We start from the raw sequence: 20,056 nt of genomic DNA, 5'->3' as shown, positions 1-20,056 counted from the left end.
CCCCCTAAAGGAAGGTCTCTACTCTGTCAGGAAGATCCAGAGGAGACAAAGCAGCTCCCCCTAAAGGAAGTTCTCTACTCTGTCAGGAAGTTCCAGAGGAGACCTAGCAGCACCCCCTAAAGGAAGGTCTCTACTCTGTCAGGAAGATCCAAAGGAGAAGCAGCAGTGTCCCCTAAACCAAGGTCTCTACTCTGTCAGGAAGTCCAGAGGAGACAAAGCAGCGCCCCCTAAAGGAAGGTCTCTACTCTAAAGGAAAGAAACAGATGATAGAAATAAGACAAAAAGGATAGCAAATAAATACCATGAGGCAGAAAAATCAGAAAAAGTTGACAATGTCTGGCGGGGGGGTGGGGGTGGGGGTGAGGGTGAAAAATTTCTCCTCAACATACAATCACTATTATGTTTTCTTTGTTAGACACTTTAATGCACAGAGAACATTTAAAAATGAGTTATAGTCAGAATCATGTCAGGCTAAATATAGGCAAGATGTATTAGAATTCTTTATGCAGCACTTCACATAAAGTAGTGCAGAATACTATCAAGATAACCTGACTGATAATTTCTTTCAGTACTAAGGATACAAGGTAAGCAAACAAAAGTACTTCATGCCATTCATTGGATAAAAAACTTAAATTACAAAAAATTGTCTTTAATACAGAGTGAGGTGAAGAAAAGTATGGGTTTGAAAATAGCTGCAATAGTGGTACAAATATTTCTGTGACAGAAATTTTTAGCTCTTAATTTCTTTGTTGTTTTTAACAATACTTTACTTTCTTTTTTTTTTTTTTTTTTTTTTTTTTTTTGAGACAGGAGATTCAAGCTGTCCCCCTGGATAGAGTGCCGTGGCATTTCAGCCCACAGCAACCTCCAACTCCTGGGCTCAAGCGAGTCTCCTGCTTCCGCCTCCCAAGTAGCTGGAACCACAGGCGCCCACCACAACGCCCGGCTATTTTTTGGTTGCAGCCATCATTGTTGTTTGGCGGGCCTGGGCTGGGGATTCGAACCCACCACCTTGGGTGTACGTGGCTGGCACCTTAGCCACTTGAGCCACAGGTGCCGAGCCAATACTTTACTTTCTAAGCTCTAAGAGTTTACACCTCTGCACACTTGCATTTGAGGAAGGGCACCATCACTTCTGTACTTGAACAAAATGTTTTTTGAAATAAATTAGTTTTATTTTTAGATATATGTAGATTTATATGTTGGACAATTTTGTAAGTAATCAACAGAGGAAACAGTTTTCTAAGCATGTTTTACCCAGGAAAAAAATAATTGTTTGTTTTTTTACATAATATTTATTTTTGAAGCTATCTTCTAGTGTGGTTGGTATGATATTTAATTTTATTTCTCTGACATATTCCTAAGTGATGAAGACTTTTTGAGTAGAAATGGAAACTTTCATCCTCACAGTTAGAGAGTTACAAGGGCCCAAATTTAGCACATGAAAATGCTCATGACAACTGATGAGAGAAGAGGCATCATTTTAAAAAGCATATTGGAATAACTGAGTAGAAATTTGGAAAATATTAATTTAGAAAGAGCTCATAGAAGATACAAAATGAAGTATGAAGTATGAAGTGATATGAAACAGTACAGTACGATACAATGTATTACCTGAAATAATGTGTTATTTCAACTAAACAGAAAAGAATATTATTAAAGCAAAAGTAACTTTTTAAGTAAACCAATCTACCTAAATACATATTGGTTTCATATTAGTATTGAGAACATTGGATTCTTGCTTTTCTGTTTTTGTGATAGTAAAAGAATGTGCTCCATATAGGTAAATACAAAAGCTATAAAGTCTCTCCCTTTTTATGGCAGAATAGTATTCCATGGCATATATATGTGGTACAGTTTACTAATCCATTCATGTGTTGATGGGCACTTGGGTTGATTCCCAAGTCTTGGTGATTGTGAATTGAGCTACAATAAAAATTCTAGTGTGAATGTCCTTATGATAAAATAATTTTTTTTCTTCTTCATAGATACCTAGGAGTAGGATCACAGTATCAAATGGAAGGTTTACTTTTAGTTATTTGAAGGTTCTTCAAACTTCTTTCCATAGGGGTTATATTAGTTTGAAGTCCCACCAGCAGTGTAAAAGTGTTCCCTCTCTCCACATCCACAACAGCATTTGCAGCTTTGGGATTATGTGATGTGGCCTATTCTCACAAAGATAAGGTTTTTAATAAAAAGTGCATTTTAATCTACTGATTTCTATAAAGGGGAAATATTTCCAAATTGAAGCAGACATCAGAGTAAACTTATTTCTATTTTCCATCACATAATTTCAAACTTTTAAAAGTTCTATTCTCAACTCTGAAATTGTTGTATTCCTTGCTTGGGTATAAATGTTGCTAGGAATACATTTTATAGACATAACATCGAAACACAGAATAAAACATTATTTAGAGACAAACTCTGCCATATTTATCATAAAGAAAAATTGAAAATATGCAATGACAGATAAGTCATTAAATAAAGTCTGATGCAGCCACATCCTGTGCTCATCCAGCATCTTCACACAACATTCATACTAATAATATTGCTTCAGTGAATTCCTAAGCTACAATATTATATTTATAAAATGCAGGGTATAAAATGGAAATATAATTGTAAAATTGTAAGAACAAATATCCAGAAAGTAAATAAGAAATATAGGACATGTAACATCATGTTCAGTTTGTAATGCTGGGAGGTCTTGTCCTGATTACGTGTTCACATGGGCATCAGCAAAAACTCTGAAGTCACATTGTCAAGGTGATGGACCTTTATGAACTTTTGGGGAAGTTTTTACCTTAACTATGTCTCAGTTTGGTCTTCTACAAAATGGAAGTTAAAATGGTAACCATTCATGGGGAGGGCAATGAATTAATCACTGTAACACACTTAGTCTAATGCAGGCAAATATCAACAGCTCCATGAAAAACAGGTGTTATTATTTTCTTTGTGATGGTATACAGTGGTCACTCATTTATAGTTCATTAGATTATTTTGGAGCATTTTACCATAACTTTTAAAGACCCTCTGCCAAAGTCTTCTTTCAAGGGAGAGAAGTGGCCACTCCAGGATGGAGAGGTCTCCATGTTGGGGGTCAAGATGTGGTCATCCTCACCAGGAGTCCACTTCTTGAGGGACTGGGATGAAAGGGGCCCAGGACATGGCCCCCCTGCCCCATCCTCTTTCTCCTGCTCTCGTACACTGGCCACCACTTAATGTATGCCTGAGACACTTAGGACGAGTTCCTTGAAAATCCTTATCCTGGTTTACAACAGTCACTGCAAGGAACTCTTGTCTCCTGGGTCCCCCTTTATCACCCTGTTGAAAATAAACACATCTCTTTTTCTGACCCCTTCATCACATTCTTCCCAAGTTTTTGAACTCTCTCCACTATGTTCTCTGAAACTCAAAATTTCCTACACCTCAGTGATTTCTGAGCTGGTTCCCATCCATCTCCCTTTTATGGAAATCTGGGTGTCTTCTGATTTCCCTAAGGACCTCGTCTCTGGAGTCTGCTCAGATAATAATTTGCTCCCATAGCCCATTTTTAAACCTTTCTTTTGGCTCCACATCAAGCTCTCAACAACACTGGGCACTTGCCCTTTCCTCATCTCTGGGGCATTTTCACCATCATACTTTCTGAACATTCACAAGAACGTACAAAGCTAGTCCAGTGTTGTCCTGCACACCCTCCTCTTATGTTCCGTCCGTGGTTACATTCTTCACTGTTCCGGGACAGTATCAAGACCAGAGAAATTACACTGGTATAAGGAGAGTAAGTACATTCATCCTTTGGTGCCCATGAAGTGTTAGGTACAGGACACCTATGGATCCCAAATTTGCCATGCTTATATCCCTGATATAAAAGGGCGTAGTACTTTCATGTAACCTAAGCATATCCTCCCCTACACTTTAAGTCATTTCTAGGTTATTTACAGTACCTAATACAAGGAAAATGTCATGAAAACAGTTGTTCTACTGTATTATTTAGGGAATGACAATGAGGGAAAAACAAATCAAAACAAAACATCTGTTCAGGGTCATTGCAGACACAGCCATCCTAGGACTAACAACATAGTCTACATCGGCAACAAGAGAACATTCTCTGGATTTTTAAAAGATATTTTCTACACAGAGATGGGTGGTTGAATCTACAGAGGCAGAAGAGTGGCCGAGGGGGGCTAGCTGTGTATGATTTTATGCCATTGTATTCACGAGTCTTCCTAGACACTACGCTTGTGACTTTCTCTACTCTGATTAGCTGATTCTCTCTTCCATTCCACCTTCCAATCCTTGACGCAGGGCCCAAAATTCAGCCTCTCCCCCTCTTTGTTTCCCAACTACAGTAATCCTTTCATTGGTCTCATCCCACTTGAGTTCCCTAGATTTAGAGATCATGAAAGAAGAAAGGGAGGGACACAAACACTGAGAAGGTACAGGGGAGGATATTGGTTTCTACTGGAAATCAAAAAGCGATTAAAGCAACTTTGGAGCATTATTTTAATGCCACCAAACTCCCAGCAAGTTGAAGACCACTGTTAATATCAAAACCTATGGTAATTTTGGTAAAACTCCTGTGGCATTAGAAATTCATTAAGTTTGCGATGCATAAATAATGTTCCTAGAGTTTTATCCTTAGGAAATGATTAAACAGAGGAAACAAAAGCAATGCTATATGTACAGAGACACTAATTACAGCATTATGTGTGAAAGTAAACACTGAAAACACTCATTATGTTAATTACAGGGAGAGAGATAGCTAATCATTAGTACAATATTGAGAATCCAATTATGTCAACAAAATTTGAAATATGTGTGATTTAATACTAATCTTATAAAGGAGAATGGAAATGGTATATGCCATGGCGTCAGCCCTGGAAAATGTTTTTTAGAGGTTGAGTCAGCTTTGTGATCTCTATCCCCTCTGTTCTAGCTTTTCAGAGACCGTGATGTGATCCTAACAGCAGTTACTGGTACTGAGCACTTTGACCATCTCAATTAATCTATACCAGTCCTGTGAGATTAAAAGTAATATCAGTCCAATTTCACAGGCTCAGAACCCTAGGCTTTGCAGGAAAATAGCTTGTCCAAGATGTGTCAGCTTGTAAGTGATGAAGCTGGAACTGGAACAACAAAGTCCTTGCTAGTAAACACTTCACACGGCCGCCCGTCACCAGGAAGGGGGTTTGCCTGGGCAGGTATTTATTTTGGCTCTAGACAAACTCCTCTTTATATAGCCCTATGACCTCATGGAATAAAACAATGAGAAAATACTGCAAAGTTTGACAGACGCACTTATGATGATTATTTTTAAAACTTGTTAGAATTGCAGGGAATGGGAATGAGATGGTGAGAACTGAGTGCTTAGCAGAAAGCCTGGCACGCAGGGAAGAAGATTCAAAGCTCGCAGACCACATTCACTGCAATTTAAGTTTGATATATTTTTCTCAATGGTTCTCTTCTTGAAATGTTGGTAGGATTTACATTGGACTTGCTTATTCCAACGTATGCAAGAAAAGTGCTTAAAACTACATTGTGTAAAACCACTCAAACTTGATTTAAAGCTAATTTTCTTATGCAAAGACTGTCCCATTCAATCTTACTTTGCCTTGCCTGGTCCTGACATGACAGATCATTTAAGATTCACTTTTTACAATGCTACTTCTGTAACATAACTGATAACACACAGCTGTGTTTTAAATACCTCAGAATTTATAGACACCCATAAAAGGCATGACTTGTCTTCCTTCTCCTCCCTCCGGCTACATCTTCCCCACTCTCTGCTTGCCTCGCAAGCAGCAGAATGTCTGCAATTAAACAGCCTTGACTGACTTTTCATAAAGAATCAGCAAATGTCATACTGCCATTCCCAGCCACGTTACGGAAGACTCCTCCATTAAAGGAAGCCACAGCTTCAGACACCACTAAATGAAACATGGGCATGCATTATTCAGCATGTTTTATTAAAGCTATCGCCGACACTTCTACTGGTTGTTTTGTGGCATTTTTGCTTGCCAAATATCATTCATTCTTGTAAGAAAACACAACTGCCTACAATAGATAAAATCAGTTTAACTCCAAAACAAAAACAGTAGCTGCCACTTCCTATGTTGTCTGAAACCATTACGTAATAGTGAAATATGTTTTGACACATTCAGGGGAATGTTTATCTAAAATGTTTGTATTTAGACAAAAACAAGGGTAGAAATGTATTCAGTAAGCTGCTTTCTTTATGATTCACATGCTAGGTACTTTGCTTTGATTTACAGATCATACTTTAAAACAAAACACAAGCAAACAACAATCAAATCTGCCTTCAACTGTCCAAAGACAGTAGCATTCGGAGGTGAATGTGAAAAGCACATAGTCAGAACTGGCTGTTCACCACCCAGTTCTATTCTTTTAAGCCTTGGACTTGACATCCCTAACCTCTCGGGGAACTTGATTTTTCATTTGCAGAATCTAAGTACAAATATTGACCTTGAACGGGCCTGAAGCTAAATAGCCCTCTTTGGGTTAAAAGCTCCCTTGAACTAAGTTTATACCTGAAGTTTATCATTGGATACATATAAGGCCACTGTTAGTCATATCCATCAAAGGACCAAGGCAGGGATTGTAGCCAGGTTTGGATGTTAACCAAAAGACACAATTGAGCACACCACAATCCCAAATGTTGAAATCATGAAAGATCAGATCGAGAAAGTCTAAATTCCTACTGCCTATAATCCTTAATGCCTAAACTCTTGAAAATCATAATCAGAAATCACAGAAGAATTTGAGAAAGAGCAGCATTGTGTGGAAACAGAATGTAACATTCTCTCTAAGGAGAGCCACCTCCTGCAGAGATCCCGCGGTGTTCCTGGTGGCTCAGGAATTCTGTCCTGGTTAAAGGTCAGGGAATTGGCCCAGCTCTAGAGACAGCCTCTGTGCAATTGCCCAAAATCTATCCCTGCAAGGTATTTTCTCATAGGCCCAATTTTCTTTCCATTTGGGGGGATTTATTGTTTGTTTTCTTTTTTCATATTCTTTTTTTTCTTCCACTTCAATTGTCAGAACTGATTTTTACTATTCGCTATGCTATGATGCTATGTATTTCATCTTTACATCATTTCCAATATCTGGAGTATAAAATGTATAGAGACTTTTAGAGAATTCTAAGTATAATATTTTATACAATTTTTTTTTCAAAATTTGACTCCACAGTTCTGTAGTATCAGAATGTTCACTCTGTGTGTGAATGCTGTGTGTGCACCTTCCTCAATAAATAAAGAGATGTCCTCTTTATGTATCTGTGAAAGATAAAATTTCTTGAGAGTTGGGGTTTGGGGGCAATAGCATATCCTGTGGTTTCCCACTGTGGTTTTTGATTGATATCAACAATTTGGTAACCTAAGACTTTTATTGAATTTATTTGTCAATTATGGGAGGCATTTGCTGGAATCTTTAGGGTTTTCTAGATATAATATTGTATCAGGAGCATACAGGGATAGTTTTGCCCTGCCGGCTGCCCCTTCCTTCTCTGTCTCGCCTGACTGCTCCGGCTGGGGCTTCCATTGTTATACTGACTGGCAGTCGTGACTCTGGCTACCTCATCTTGTTCCAGTTCTTCAGGAGATTTCATCAAAAGACTCAAGTTGTTCATCATGGTATTTCAGCTGAGCCCAGGGATAAAGCACACAGTGAAATGTGTTTATACACCTTTCTTTATTACCGACTTCTTTATGAATATTGTCCATCTGCTGATATATCTTTTACCTGTGCAACTGTCCTTAGTAAACTTGAGTCTTTATTCCAGCAAAAATCTGCATGTTATTATAGCCTATTTCGGTGTGTAAAGTGGCCTGTGAGGTGTTGTCATTTTCTTTCTAAATTTTCTTCTAAAATGGAAATGAATATCATTTACATATTTTTAAAATTCTTTCATAGAAGTATATTTTGGGGATTTTGATCTTTTAGGACTTCACCACGGGGCTTATGGGCTTCAGGATTATCACTGGCTCCATTTGAGTCAATGATCACCTTAAACCATTTGCAGCCACAGAATCAGCTGAGATTTCCTCTTGCTGCCATCATTCTTCTCCTTTCAAGGCACACAATCCCCAAGCAGCCTGCAGGTGTGTCAACAATGGACACCTGCACTGGGGCAGATGGAGGGAGGGAGCAGGATGCCCACCTCTGCAGGTAGAGCCCAGGGAGAGAGGAAGAAGGATGTCCACCTCTGAAGGTGGAGCCCAGGGAGGGAGGGAGGAGCAGGACGTCCACCTCTGCAGGTGGAGCCCAGGGAGGGAGGGGGGAGCAGGACGTCCACCTCTGCAGGTGGAGCCCAGGGAGGGAGGGGGGAGCAGGACGTCCACCTCTGCAGGTGGAGCCCAGGGAGGGAGGGGGGTGAGAGGGAGCAGGACGTCCACCTCTGCAGGTGGAGCCCAGGGAGGGAAGGGGGAGCAGGACATCCACCTCTGCAGGTGGAGCCCTGGCATATGCTTCCGTCCTGATGGTGCAGCGTCTCCAGGCAGCCAGCCTTCTCTCTGCCTCTCCTTGAATCCCTCCCCAGATGCTTCAGGGTTCAAGCACGCATTTCTCAAGAAGAAAATGTTTCTCTGATTTAAGTTCAGAAGTTGTTTGTTTCCCAGTTCTAAGTTAGGGTATTTTAAAGGTACTCACAGTTTCCATAAATAAGAAGGGAACAGGTAATAAGTTACAGAGGCAACTGTGTTTCCTGGGTAGCTTCCCCCTCCTCCCACATACCCTGTGTGGCAGAATCACTTCATTACTCTGCACCTGAGACTCCTTCTCTACGTAACAGGAATAATGATAATATGTAACTTGGAGGGTTACTGTGAAATTAACAGCAAGAATATATTAGTGCATATATACAGTGTCTGCCATTTGCTTGCTTTATGTTTATTCCTTATGCTTTTTTCTCAAAATCCGCAATTGTGACTAAGCTGTAATTTATATCACTTTAATATAGGTGCTACTCCATTTGGTAGAAATTATCTATATCTGGATTTTTGCTAAATCTATATGTCTACAGGAGGTGTTGTTATTCATATGCATATTTGCATACATTTACATATTGTGCATATAATTTTGTCTCAGGATTTCAGTCCAAATAGTGGCATGTAAAATAAAATGACCCATTCCAACACAGACTCACCTTTCATTAGGCACCTACTTTGCTTTTTGCCTGAGTCTCTACATATTCAATTTATCTTTAGCCTTGTAATTTTTTATCTCAAAGAATGTTAATGATTTCTAAAATCTCTTTACTTCAGTGATACCAGTAACTACAATACGTAGTTCACATTGTTTACCATTTGGTGACAGCACTTAGTTCCACTGTCAGGAGGAGGGGTGGTGGAAAGAAAGAGCCCAGAGAAGGGAGGAGGGAGGGAGGTGGGGTCTTGGGGTGTGACACACCTTTTGGGGGCAAGCCACAATTTTAAGAGGGACTTCACCTAACAAATGCAGTCAGTATAACCTGGTTTCTTGTACCCTAAATGAATCCCCAACAATAAAAAAAAAAAAAGATGCTTTCAGGATTAGATGAGTGGGGAGCTGGAAACAGTCATTATATTTACTGGTATTTTAGAATTTCTGCATGTGTCAGGCTCCTTGCTCCGCATTTTGCCTGAGTTAACTCACAGGTAAGAACTGAGACCAGAGACATTAAATAAATTGACCAAAGACAGAACACCTGATGGGTGGAGTGGGCATTGGCCTGGGCAGCTCCACAGAGCTGCTGACCAAGGTGCTACCCTTGAACTTGACTTACGCTTGCTTGGCTTCTGAGTGTGTTCAAGGCTTTGCAAAGTGCAGCATTTCACCTAAACTTCAAACTGATGCCGAGAATGACATTTCCTTAAAATATTTTCTTTCTTTCTCTATGGATCATCCATGCACAGGTGCTGCAGGTACATGTCACCACTTTCGGGTCACGTGAATGCCTGAGGTCAGGAGTGTGCATGGTAAAGACCAAGTCTGAAAAGGCCCCTGACTTGCTGACAGTAACAGCCCCCACCTCCCCCACTCCACTTTATGCTTTGCTGACTCTTCAGGTGCCCATGCACAGAGCTCTCCCACCTCCCTGCTCCCTCCCCAGCACATCTCCATCTTTTTTAGTCTTTAGTGATCTTCTTTCATCAGATCCTGATGTCCTTTCTTCTAAAACTAAGATGGGCTTTAAATGAGATTTCTTTTGAGAAAACTAATTGGATTAATCAAGAGCTATCTCACTCTTATCTTTTGTCTAAACTGATTTAAAAAAGACTCTTCTCTCTGATCCTATTTAGATAAAATTCCAGTCATATTCTGGAATAGAGTCGTGGATTTAAGCCCATTTTTCTTATCAATCTTTGTTATTAAACTACATCTGTACATTAAACTCTATATCGTAAGTGGAAATTAAACCCATTCTAAGCATCATAGCTCTACACAAACTGACAATGAGTTTAGAGGAAAATAATTAAAATTCCTCCACGTGTTGAATCTGAGCTGTCCAGTACAGTGGCCATGAGCATACGGGGCTGATGAGAATTTGAACTGTAGATGTTTCACATTGAAGTGTAGCATTACTGTTTAAAAAATTGGATTTTGAAATTAGTGTTTTAAAGAAACAAAATAGATCATAGACCTAAGAGAAACGAAGACTGTTTAGGAATTTGTGTTCAGACTGAGTGGGCTAGTTAGGGAGGTCTCCAAGGCACTGCTTTGGCCTAGAAACCATTGGGGGGGGCAGGAAGAGGCAGATGGAAGATTTGGGGAAAACAGGGTCAGGGGAAGGGACAACATGCCAAGGAAACTTCAGGAATGACAGGAAAATGACCACTTTCCAAATATCAAGTAATTAATGCTGAGTAATAGAAGTAAGTCCATGACCTTCAGAAAGCAGCTCGGGCTCCATTCATAGCAAGAATTTGAATAGTTAAACAAGGAGAAGATATCTGGATTGTTGTGATAAAAGCAAAAGTTTTATTAATCGTCAGAGGAAAATAAAGATAATTCAAAATTTCAGGACAAATAAAAGACAATTGTGACACAAATGTGCCTGTCGTTCACCAATCTGTTTTTGCTTCTTTCTGAGTTCACCAACGGTTCCCTTTCCTGGAAGGCTTTATCTGCAGTGAAAAGTGGCCTCATGGCTGAAGTCTAACCAAAAGGAGAGACGTTCCAGGAAGAGCACCCCTGTGTGGAGGACCTTGCTGTGACAACCCAGACCCTTTCCTTCCTCGGCCAACCAGACGGAGCAGGTGAGCGACCTTGATCGAGCGCCAGATGCAGAGAAACCAATCTCCAAGTCAACACTGATCTCAAGAGGCAGTGGCCGGCCTTTTGAATTTTCCATTCTAGAAGAATACCTTTCCCTTTGGGTTTGATACTTTCTTTTCCTCCTGGATCCTGTAGCTCTAAGTAGTTTATGAACTATCCTGGCCCCTGACATTCTGGTTTAATAATTTATGATTTAACAATAAAGCAGAAGAAACATAAAGCAAATTAAGAAGGCATTTTAATGATGACCTGAAAGCGTCTTTTTTGAAACTATCCTTTTTCTTTCTTTGCCTTTTTTGCATTTTTCTTCCTGAGACAGACATCATACCTGTACATAACAAAACAGTGAATCCTTTCAGGGCTAGCAGAGATGATACAATAATGTTTAGTGAATAAAGTGAAATTAAGGAAGATAAAGATAGTAAGTTGAAAATATCAAGAATAAGTGAGAAAAAAGTGAAAGATGATACCTGCAGAAAAAATAAATCTGAGCTCTCGTTCTTGAAGAGAAGTCAAGTTGATACTTCTCTTCTGTTTAAGTTAGACCGTTTTATGCAAAGCTGACTCATCCCCCATTTTGTTTTATATTATGTTAACTGCATAATGATACAGTATTTCTTTAAAGAGCAACACATAGCTATATATCCGACACACATATCCTATGGTGTTAGGGGTTGTTTTCAGGTGAAATACTGACAGTCTGAAAAAAATGTAAGTTTTTATAATACTGGCAAAAGGTCATTGTAAAATAATGTGGTATTGTTACTGTTAGCCTCCATGTTAAGATGACTCCTCAAGCAGTTTCTGGACCTAAATAACTGGAACTTTGGGAAAGCAGAAAATATGCTTATTTCATTTTTTAAAAATTATCTCACCTCCAGGTTGCTGAAATGTATGTCTTTCATGGAAATTTATGCACATTTATAAGAATTGAACCAATTATTCTTTATGATCCGGGTACCCAAATCAATGAGAATTTTTGTTGTGTCTTTCAAATTTTTTTCATAAATTAATTATATCTAATTTATTGACTTTTGAAGTCATATTAGACTTCAAGTATTGAGAAAGAAAAATGCAAATGTAAATTTAATAATCTACAATATAGAAGAAAAATATTTGTTATAACAAATCAACTGCTCTAGTTGAGAATATATATATATATATATATATTTTTTTTTTTAGCTGGGGCTGGATTTGAACCTGCCACCTCTGGCATATGGGGCCGGTGCCCTACCCTTTTGAGCCACAGGCATCACCCCAGTTAAAATTTTTTAAAAAATGGTGATGGAACAGAAAAGATGATTGTTGTGCCAACTTTAACTCTCCAAATAATTGTGGAAGTAGTAAAGACCCTCCAATTAAGGGAAAAAAAAAAAAAACACTGGGGCAAGGATAAGCAGAAAAGTGTTACAGAAGTGAAGAGAAGTGTTGATGGATTAGGCTAAGAATACAGACACCTCCCTGCCTCAACGGCGCCATATGATCTTCTCCTGGGAAATCACAGACTGGCTGGACCAGCGTCACGAAGACATGGGGTTAAAATATGAAATGTGAATACAAATAAATGCTCTAGACAGAAGGGCTCCCTCCATAAAGAAAGCTTAAAACTGAGTTGCAATGGCAACAGATATCTGAAATTTGGACTTAAGTCTGAACTTGATAAACAGGTAAGATTTATGTCCATCAGCAGATAAAAGGGGAATCTGCTAGTAAGACTAATGACAGCAAATGCCTGGGGTGTGGCCTGGAATAGGGGGCTGGGAAGGCAGCTCTTTGGATAAAAGAAAAAAACTGAGAACCTGCTTTGCAGTGCTTTCTGATGCCCCTGGTGTCACTAGGGCAGACTTCAAGCTGGCAGAATGATGTCCAGGAACCCAGAAGCTCACAGTTGCAGGCGAGCCAGGGCAGGGCGGCCTCAGCACAGCCCTGTGCTCCAGAGTGATGCTTACAATTTGTGTCCGGCACACTCGCTGATGGAACTGTGCAACTCAGTCAGAGCCAGGTTATGGGGTTAATTGATAGCTAAGGTGGAAGGTTTGCACTTCATTCTTGCTGAGTCATTGAAGTCGTCTGGCTGAGAGAAGAAAGATTATAATAAGAGGAGTATCTTGGTAGTATAATTTGGGAGCAGAATGTAGGATGGTGGCCAGGAGTCTAGACACAGAGCCCGTTAGAAAACCTGAAGTCAGTCTAAGTGAGATGGGAAAAAAAATATCTGGAATAGTAGAGTGGGAGGGAAAAGGGATGTGTGAAATACAATTTGAAGTGAAAAAAAATTGGCACATCTTGAGATCCAAAGGTTTCAAGAAATAATGTAGAGGACAAAGCCAGACTCAACTTATATTCTATCCAGAGGGGATGGGAATGAAACAGAAACAGAGGTAGGAATGGGTAGGAATAAGGAAGAAAAGAAAGGATGTATTTAGGATGTCCAAGTAGCAGTCCTGCTGTGACCTTGAATATGGCCAATTAGGACACAGGAGTTCATAGAAACAAGGGAATTGGGACATAGCCGTGAACTTGGTGGACACCACTGTTTTGAAAACTGCAAGATAAAGAATACTTATAGCAAGAAGAAAGCATGAAGAGAAATATAACAGATTTTAGCAAGATGCAGAGGAAATGAGCATTTAAGGAAGAATAATGGATGCTTGTAGTAGGAAATAGTCACCCTAGAATTTCTCTAGGATAGAGGAACAATTTGAATACAGTGTTACTTCTGGTGAAGGAATTCTAACCTCGCTCTGAGTCCCGATGGTGAACCCTTGGAACAGGGCCCAGGTCGCAAGCACCTCATTTCAGAGGCCTACGAGTGTGGAAAGTATTCTCAAAAAATAAACATTGAATTACCAAAGGTGATTTGTAATGTTTGACAAGGATTAAAAAGGACCTATCAAATCATGAAAGACACACATCCACATCGCACCTATGACGAGAGGTGATCAAAATCGTCAGGAGTCCATAAAGCCGGTGAAGTAGAATGAGGAAAATTTGGGATACTGGGGAGACAAGATAAGGCTCAAACTCCTCACTGAGTCCACAGGGCCAGTCATGGTTCTTACATAATCCATAATATTACTTTGGGGAACAGATGAGTGAAACAAGACCACGCCCAACACGTTCTCATGTACAAATGGGGAAACGTTTGCACCATCAGCCCCAAGCTGTTTCCCTGGCGCAGGTGCCAGCACAGCAGCACCTGGCGGCCATACGCTACCTCTGCAAAAAGGAGCCGGGAAGTCCCACGATGCACCGTTCCCGGGGCTGACGATGCAAGTCAGGATGGCGTGACCTTCCAAGACGTAGCCCGAGAGGCAGGTGTACCGGATTTTGTCTCCTATGTTGAATCTTGTTCCGTGGAGGACGCCTTTCACTATTTCTCCAGGGTTCCCACACGTGTGGCTAGGTAAAACTGTTGGAAGGAAAAGAGAAGTGAGAGGAAAAAAGTTAACTTTTCTGTTGCGATCCATTTATATCACAAAATAGGCATCACTTCTGAGCTTCAAAAATTATGAAATCTGTACATGTCCTTTTCAATTGCGCCTAATAACGAAACTGAGAAGATGCCTTCCAGTTCCAGAATATCTGCAACGTGGAGCTTTTATAAAATGTGATTATGAGGTATGAATAAACTCGTCATGTTAAGTGAGACAACCACAGTTCTGCTCAGAGTCAGTGTTCCTGATAATGTCTGGACTATGTTTTCTAGTGGGGAGATTCTATGTCCCCACGCAGTGGTCAGCCAGATCGTACAGCAGGATGCAGAGATCTGAAAACGTGGTGTCAGAAACACAGCCTGAGTGAATGCTCAAGCCATATTTATCCCTCTGCCTCCAGGACCAGGACAGGGCCTGATACTGATGTTATTCAATCTTCAATGTTTGATGGACAAACACTAAAGAAAATTGAACTTAACCTACACAACTTTTCTGTACATTTTTCTGTCAAAAACAGCAAGAAATTGAAAACAAATTAGCTGTGGCACAGATAATGATCGACCCCTGTGCACAAGGATCACTGATGTACAGTCACATGCGGCATAACGGTGTCTTTGTCAACAAAATGAACCTCGTGTGCCATGACAGGGTTCCATGAGGTTAGAGTGGTGCTGAAAAGCTCCCAGTGCCTAATGACATCACAGTCGACACGGACAACAGCACAAAACATTACTTCACTGTGTGTGGGGACGCTGTGTAAGCAAACCTCCTGTCATACAGACACCTGCACAAGCAATTATATACAGTACGTAGTACTTGATAATATAAGATAGATCACACATTACCCTAGATATATTTATAACTATAATAACTAAGTCACATGGCTCCTAAGCTTGGTGGGAATAGTAAAGCAAATGTTTTCCAAAAATTAATCAGACAAAATTCATTTTGGAAACATTGAACCAGTTAATAATCTACAATTTAGTCACTTTATCACACTTAGTAAAAGAGGTAAGTAAGTAGCAGAGGCCTAAAGGAAATCTCAGCAATTGGGGAAAAGTGATTCAAACTGCCCTTTAAAGTTTAAAGTTACATAGGCTAGTAGCCCAGAGCTATAAATTCATAATTTAGGAATTGAAGATTTTTATTTTGAACCAATTTTCTTAACTTTTTAAATTGTTTGGAACCAATTTTCTTTAAAAAACATTCTTGTTAAAATTCTAATGTGAACAATGTAACCAGTAAATAGAAATAATTGAGAATTGGAACATTTTTTCTAGCTGCAAATAACAAAAAAAGTGCATAATTTTATAAGATCATCAGCAATTTCATCTAAAAATTACTAAAATGCTTATAAATTATAAAAAATAACTGGAGGTGATTGTAGGTCTATGCAAACACTTGTGGCTCAGATACATAAAAACTGCCAACATATGGGGCAGCGTCTGTGGCTCAGTGAGTAGGGCACCGGCCCCATATACCGAGGGTGGTGGGTTCAAACCCGGCCCCAGCCAAACTGCAAGGAAAAAAATAATAACAAAATTAAATTAAAAAACTGCCAACATATGAAAATCCCATGCCTGAGAAAAACTAACTTAAAATAAACTCAACCCGATGTCATTTCTGCCCATTTCATTTTGACTACATTTTTGAGCAGTTTCCCCGAGGTTGTGAATGTCCTTTTGTGTCACCCACAGTGACCAGTACACATCAAGTATTTAGTAAATACGTATTGAATTGACTTGAACTCTACTTTTAATTCTCTTGAATTCATTCTTGAGCGATTTGCACTCTTTCCCATAGATGCTCAAGAAAGAAATTTTTATTTAGGTGCTGGGAATTCTGCACCCAGTGCAGACAGTTGGTGATGTGAAAAGATTTCTTGAAAGGAGCTCTGGGCACAGTTGTTTCCTCTCCTGGCAGGATTCCACTGGGCCTTGGGAAGCCAAGCTTGTACCCCAGGGACTGGAATGCAGGCTGCCATTCTAATTATGCACAGGAAAATTCCCTCTGTAACCCCTTTTAATTTGGCAAGTACATATGGTCTCAATTCAGTGACCCAATTGGGATATCACAAATCTTCGACCCACCTGTATAAATGATTAAACGGCTGCTGTATTAACTATCTTTCCAAAAGAGAAGGGAAAATGTGACCCTACAATAAAATACAGCATTAATATTCATTACTAAATGAAACAAAGGGCTGTCAAAAAAATAAGTTTGAGGTTTATCAGAAGAGTAGTCGCGGTTTTAAGAGCATGTGTACAATCAATGGGATTTCATTAGGCACATTTATTTGAAAACTGGGTCCCTTAGGGTTGCTGTCAGACTCCTTGTTTACACGTTGCCTTTCCTGTAGTCTCCTGGCGGCTTAAGGAAATAGAACTTCAAACATCCACATGACATGCGGCACTGGATACGTAAACCAACAACGGTGAATGTGTTTGCTTTGGGACTATTTGCTACTAAAAGTTCCTAGCCCCACTACCTCTCCTGGATTTGGGAAGGATCAGACAAATCTGGTTATATAATTTTCAGGAACACTCACAGTCGGATTTTTAAATCTTGAAACCTGACATTTATTCTCTCTGCCAACTCTCTGACTCCCGGCTAATCTTTAAAACAAGAGGCTGCTGAGGCAGCATCTCCAGGACAAAAGTCAGGAGGATTTCTCCGTAGGCTGCAGTTCTTTAATGCCTTCCATTTCCAAAGTGGTGTTATTGTGGGGTGGGGGAGAACTGACTTATAAATACCATTGCCACGAGAAGCAGCAGGTGCTTGGTGAAAATTCAGAAAGGAAATGAGTTTTAAGTAGATTGACGGGTAAATAAGGGCAAGGTTTAGCCAAGTCGGAATGGAAAGATGATTTTCATACGGGAAAGTAATTGCAGCTGGCATTTATAGAGAAGTATATAGAACAGTGGTTTGTGGTGTCATGCTTGTGTTTCTGGCTGAGAAATCAATTGTATAATGTCAGACAAATTACTTCAGTCTCAATTTCCCTGTCTTCAAAAGAGGAAGGAAAATGAATCATGGGTTAGTTGTAAAACATCAATGACACAATTCACGTAAAACACTTAGCAGGGCAGTTGGTACAGATTACGTGCTCCATATATGTCAGTAACCTTCACGTTATTTTCCCAATTCTAAAGCACCTTGCACATTTGGGGGAAAAGTATCATTTCTAGTGTATACAGATTTCTGTCCTGACTGACAGAAACAATTTTTTGTTAGAAATGTATCAGAGTTAAGACTGTCATTGGAATGTAAAGGAGAAGGAGATCTGAGGGTTTTTTTTATTTAGTAATCTGCATTCTACTTCATTATTTCTGCTCTCCTGTAATAATGGGTAATCCTTATACATGTTCTATGTCCGAGACACAGTTCTAAGTGGTTTATGTATATTTAAAGTGTAGATCAGCTAAGTGCTATTATGATCCCTGTTTTACAGAGAAATTATGACACAAGGAAATTAAGTAACTTCTATCCCACACTGCTGGCAAGCACTGGAGGTAGGATTTGCACATGGTGGATCCAGAATATCCACCTGGGAGCCGTGCAATAAACTGTTTTTCTTAAGAAAATGTTGGCAGCATCAAAAGAGCTGGAGGTGATAAAGTACCATCAGATCTCTAATGTCTCCGGGGAGCTCTGTTTGATAACGGATTTGAAAGGGTTCTGACATTTCCATTGATAGCAATGAGGGCAAAACTATTATATATTTTTTTAAAGTTTTAAGCTCTCCAGGTAAATTTATGTCATAGCAGAAATGCTGAGGGGCTCACCATGCAACCAAGTCAAAACAAGCCAGAAAAACATGGAAAAATGCATCTGAAAGCTTTAGACCATATTTTCAGAAGATTTTGAATAGCAATTGGAAGGAATTCAAAGGTTTTGACAAGTGAACACAAAAATACCATTGCAAAATGATTTCCACTGTGTAAAGTGACTTCTGAGAAGGATAAAGAATATTTGCTATCATGAATTGTGGAATTAACGTGGTCTTATATTTTGACTCCCGTATTTTGACACTCACGTGGTCTTATATCTTTACATGAGAGATTTTCTTAGCTTCACTATATGAGAACAAGGAGTATCTGGGCATTTGCCATCCCAAACACTATAGAAATTAATCCAAATATACATCACTGCAAAACTGTGACAGAAAGCGGTAAATGCAACCTGCAATCAGCCTTAGAACGCAGCATCAATGGGGATCAAAATGTTTCAAAGATTTTAACTGCACTGAAAAACAAAAATAAAAATTATATATCTATAATGCACACACACACATACTGTGTGGCTCCTAATAAAAAAACTCACCAAGCAAGCAAAGGATAAAAATATCTAATGCACAATGAAAAGAAAAGTTCATTAATCAAAAATGAACCAGAAAAGAATAGAGATGTTGAATAAGTATATGGCAACATTAAAGCTGTTATTATAATTGCATTCTATGTGTTCAAGCAGGTAAAATGATTAAACTTGCTAATTAGAAACATGGGGGGTGTATGAAGACATAGATTAAATATTTAAGAATTGAAAACTATAATGTTTGAGATAAAAAATTAAATGGACACAACTAAAGGCAGAACAGATATAGCAGGAGAAAAGATTAGTGAATATGCAGATATAACAACAGAAGCTCGCCAAAATAATCCACAGAAGGGGAAAAAAGGATTTCTAAATAATATAAGACAAAACAAAAGAACGGAGTGTCAGTGAACTTTGGGGAAATTCCCAGCAGCCAGATATGTAAGTTCTTGAGGTCTTTGAAGTCCTTGAAGGGGGAAAACAGAAAGAAGAAAACAAGAAAAAGTCTAGATTTATTAAAACTGTGAACCCACAGATAAAAGAAATAAACCTAAAATGGAAGAAACAAGAGGAGCACTATCCCACACACACCAAAATCAAATCGCCCAAATGCAGTGAGGAGAAAAACTCTTAAAAGCATCCCTCAGTGGGTGGTAGGTGGGGGTTATGAGCAGAGAAGAGGAGTGGTGCCTCATGGTGGGGTGGATTAAGCCTTGGAGACAGTGCAAATGAGAAGGCATGAGCAAGATCTATGAAGTACAAAAAGAATTTTAAAAAAAAAACTGGCAATCTAAAAATGTTTATGCAGCAAAAATATCCTTCAAAAGCACAATTTGTGGGAAAACCTCCAGACATGTAAAAACTGAAAGTTCCTTATCAGCATTTCCACACCACGAAAAGTATTAAAATTAGTTACTGGAGCAGAAGGAAAATGATAAAAGGAGTGCACAGCCGGGAATGACACCTACAGAGGTGAATGGAGGAGTGCACAGCCGGGAATGACACCTACAGAGGTGAATGGAGGAGTGCACAGC

General features: G+C 39.4%; 1 protein-coding gene across 1 annotated transcript in view; it reads right to left on the bottom strand.

The window, feature by feature from the left end:
* Positions 1 to 20,056, bottom strand: part of CSMD1 (CUB and Sushi multiple domains 1) — a 1,810,668-nt gene that overhangs the window by 892,594 nt on the left and 898,018 nt on the right. The window contains exon 4 of the mRNA XM_023517585.1: positions 14,489 to 14,683. Within this exon, the coding sequence (XP_023373353.1) occupies positions 14,489 to 14,683 (195 nt within the window). The remainder of the gene's footprint in view (positions 1 to 14,488; positions 14,684 to 20,056) is intronic.

The sequence above is a fragment of the Otolemur garnettii genome, unplaced genomic scaffold, assembly GCF_000181295.1.
Source record: "Otolemur garnettii isolate 467f Iridium unplaced genomic scaffold, OtoGar3 scaffold00114, whole genome shotgun sequence".
NCBI lineage: Eukaryota > Metazoa > Chordata > Mammalia > Primates > Galagidae > Otolemur > Otolemur garnettii.
The sequence above is the reverse complement of the archived record's forward strand: the minus strand, read 5'-3'. Positions and strand labels throughout refer to the sequence as shown.